The sequence below is a fragment of the Solanum stenotomum genome, chromosome 10, assembly GCF_019186545.1.
Source record: "Solanum stenotomum isolate F172 chromosome 10, ASM1918654v1, whole genome shotgun sequence".
Classification (NCBI taxonomy): domain Eukaryota; kingdom Viridiplantae; phylum Streptophyta; class Magnoliopsida; order Solanales; family Solanaceae; genus Solanum; species Solanum stenotomum.
This window is the reverse complement of record NC_064291.1, coordinates 31,861,131-31,864,115: the sequence shown is the minus strand read 5'-3', so window position 1 is coordinate 31,864,115 and position 2,985 is coordinate 31,861,131. Positions and strand designations below refer to the sequence as shown.

Sequence of the window (2,985 nt, the reverse complement as noted above, 5' to 3'; positions counted from 1 at the left end):
TTGTGTATCAGGGAGAAGGTCAATACCAAAGTCCATTTCCCACTCGCGGGTATACAGGGTAAATCATCTGGGAACACTTCCAAAAACTCTTTTACAATGGGGACCGACTCAAGAGTAGGGGTTTCGGAATCTACATCCCTCGCCCTGACAAGATGGAAAATGCAACCCTCGGAGATCATCTTCCTAGCCTTAAGACATGAGACGAACTGACCCTTAGGCATATATGCTCGGTCGAATGAAACCCTTATCCAACAAGTCTTTCAACTATTCTTTCAACTCCTTTAACTCGGTTGGGGTCATTCTATAAGGAGGAGTTGAGATAGGTTGCGTATCAGGGAGAAGGTCAATACCAAAGTCTATTTCCCACTCACGGGAATACCGATATATCATCGGGGAACACTTCCGGAAACTGTTTTACAATGGGGACCGACTCAAGAGTAGGGGTTTCAGAATCATCTTCCTAGCCTTAAAACATGAGACAAATTGACCCTTAGGCATAGAATTTTCCCCCTTCCACTCAAGGATAGGCTCATTCGGGAACTAAAACTTGACAACCTAAGTCCTACAATCAATCGATGCACAACAAGAGTGCAACCAATCCATACCAAGTATCACATCGAATCTAACATGTCAAGCTGTACTAAATCAACAAGAGTAACTCTATAGGATAGGGAAACGTGGCATCTTCTCAGAATCACCAACAGAAGTAGAGACAGAAAAAGGTTCTAACAACAAATCAGGGAGCATATCAAATCTCATTGCTACATATGGCATCACAAAAGACAAAGTGGCACCGGGGTCTAAAAAATCATACACATCTATATGGAAAAATTTTAACATAATGGTCACCACGTACGGAGAATCTCTTTGTTCATTTTGGTTTTGGAGAGCATAGAAGCAGTTTTGCATAGAAGCATTGGCTCTTGACCCATTAGGAGGAGCTTGCTTGCCCTCTCTTCCCTTAGCCATAAGCACCGGACAATCCCTCATTTTTTTCTCACTCTTTCCACAACCAAAGCAACCATTTGTGCCGGCTAGGCACTTACCATGATGCTTCTTACCACACTTCACACAAGTAGACCTAGCCACATCAGAACCACTACCATAACCTCCTTGAGATTTAGGGTTGGACACCATATCATTGTTAACCCTTGGAGGAGAGTTAGAGGAACCTTGGTTGGAAAACCTTTGTCTAAACCTTGGTGGACCTTGTCCATTGGACCTAGCATTGGAGAAGTTCCCATCACCGGTCTTAACTCTTTTTACCTCTCTATTCTTTTCCTTAAGTTTTGATTCTTAAATTTATTTGTCATACACCATAAGACGTGAGATATCCATGTCATGGATGAGCATTACCGTACGACATTCTTTTAATACCATGTCGGACACCCCCATCACAAACTTATTCATCTTAGCCCTCGAATCCACCACTATAGTTGGAGTGTATTTGGATAGTTGAGTGAACTTTAGGGCAGATTCCTTCACACTTATACTTTCTTGATGAAGGTTAATGAACTCTTCCATCTTAGCTTCCCTCAATTCAAGGGTAAAGAACCTATCAAGAAACACCGATTTAAAAACATCCCACTCAACGGGACTTGCTCCTATCGGCCTTTCTTCCTTCCATTATTCATACAATACTTGAGCAATATCTTTCAATTGGTAAGAACTAACTCCACCTTCTCTACCGGAGTCACCCCCATAATAGCAAGTACTTTATAGACCGTGTCGATAAACCCTTAAGGATCCTCCTCCACTTTGGAGCCATAAAACTCCAAAGGGTTCATCCTATGCAAACTCCCTCACTCTTGAAGCCGCAAAATTCACATTGGGGTTCATGGGAGCAATTACCTCTCTATTGTCTTGAGCCATCACGGCTTGAGCACAAACTTCAAAAGCCACCATAAACACCACATTTGTTACATTCTCAGCCAAAAGATAAACTAGAGCTTGAGGAGGAGCTCCTTGATTCACATTGCCTTCCTCATTCCTTTTAGCGAAAGCCCTTTGGGTAGTCATTTCACGAAGACCAACGGAGAAGGGTTAGGAGAAAGACCTTATAGAGTTAAACTCTATCGCACAACTTAAGAGTAATGAAAGAAGTGGAGTTTCCTAATCATCTTGTAGCCTCTTATTCATAAGTGTTGCGCGCTTCACACTCATAAGCAAGACTCTACTGGACGTGGCTTATAAGACATAATCATAGGATCATTCAAAACCTTGTGCTCTTATTACAAAGTTTTTCATGAACCAGGGGTACCCCTTATATGTAACATGGCGTATAGAACCCCTAGGGGCTCCATACAAGCCTCTTAGTTCTCACAACATAAGCAATAGAACAATAAGAGTAAATCCATATTTCAAGTCCAAAAATTTCATATAGGAAAGCGGAAGTCTAGAAACTTAGTCTCAACATAGTCATCTATTATAATCATTCAATGAAATAGGGTCTAGCCCATACAATATGTCCGAATAGGGAAAGTACATGAAAGGAAACTAAAACATAAGAATCGTCCTAGAACCATGAGGACTCACCAAGCTGGGAAGATACTCAAGTCCAAGCTCTTGCCACAAGAATGATCACCTAGAGAACCAGACCCTACACTTGGGGAAAAAGTAGGAAAAGTAGGCGTTAGTACAAAAAATGCACTAAGTATAATAGACATGCATAAAAACATTGAAAACATGCTAAAAGGGACATTTCATTTTAAAGCATTTAATTCATCAACTTAAACATGATATAATGGTTTAGAAATCATAAGTCATAGAACATAGCCAACATAGTCGTCATCATCATCTTTAATGGTTTAGAAATCATAAGTCATTGAACATAGCCAACATAGTCGTCATCATCATCTTTAAAATCTTTGAAAACTCATAAATAAAGCTTCTTCAGTAACCATAGTTCATCATTCATATTCTTATTCTTGTTGTGGGAATAAGCCTTAACCGACATGAGACCATGTGAGCTTATCATAGAATTTG

General features: G+C 40.3%; 1 protein-coding gene across 1 annotated transcript; it reads right to left on the bottom strand.

Moving 5' to 3' along the window:
* Positions 1 to 660: 660 nt before the first annotated feature.
* Positions 661 to 2,019, bottom strand: LOC125842906 (uncharacterized). Its single transcript, XM_049522186.1, has 3 exons — positions 1,852 to 2,019; positions 1,378 to 1,620; positions 661 to 1,281 (listed from the first exon to the last, which is right to left on the bottom strand). The coding sequence occupies exons 1-3, from the start codon at positions 2,017 to 2,019 to the stop codon at positions 661 to 663; spliced, it is 1,032 nt and encodes a 343-aa protein (XP_049378143.1).
* Positions 2,020 to 2,985: the final 966 nt, after the last annotated feature.

Excerpts from the sequence above, each read along its gene's own strand:
- LOC125842906 (XM_049522186.1), bottom strand. The coding sequence starts at position 2,019 with ATGACTACCCAAAGGGCTTTCGCTAAAAGGAATGAGGAAGGCAATGTG. Across the intron at positions 1,621-1,851 it reads TGGCTCAAGACAATAGAGAG|GAAGAAAGGCCGATAGGAGC; the intron begins GTAATTGCTCCC and ends GAATAATGGAAG. Across the intron at positions 1,282-1,377 it reads TGATGGGGGTGTCCGACATG|GAAAAGAATAGAGAGGTAAA; the intron begins GTATTAAAAGAA and ends TCAAAACTTAAG.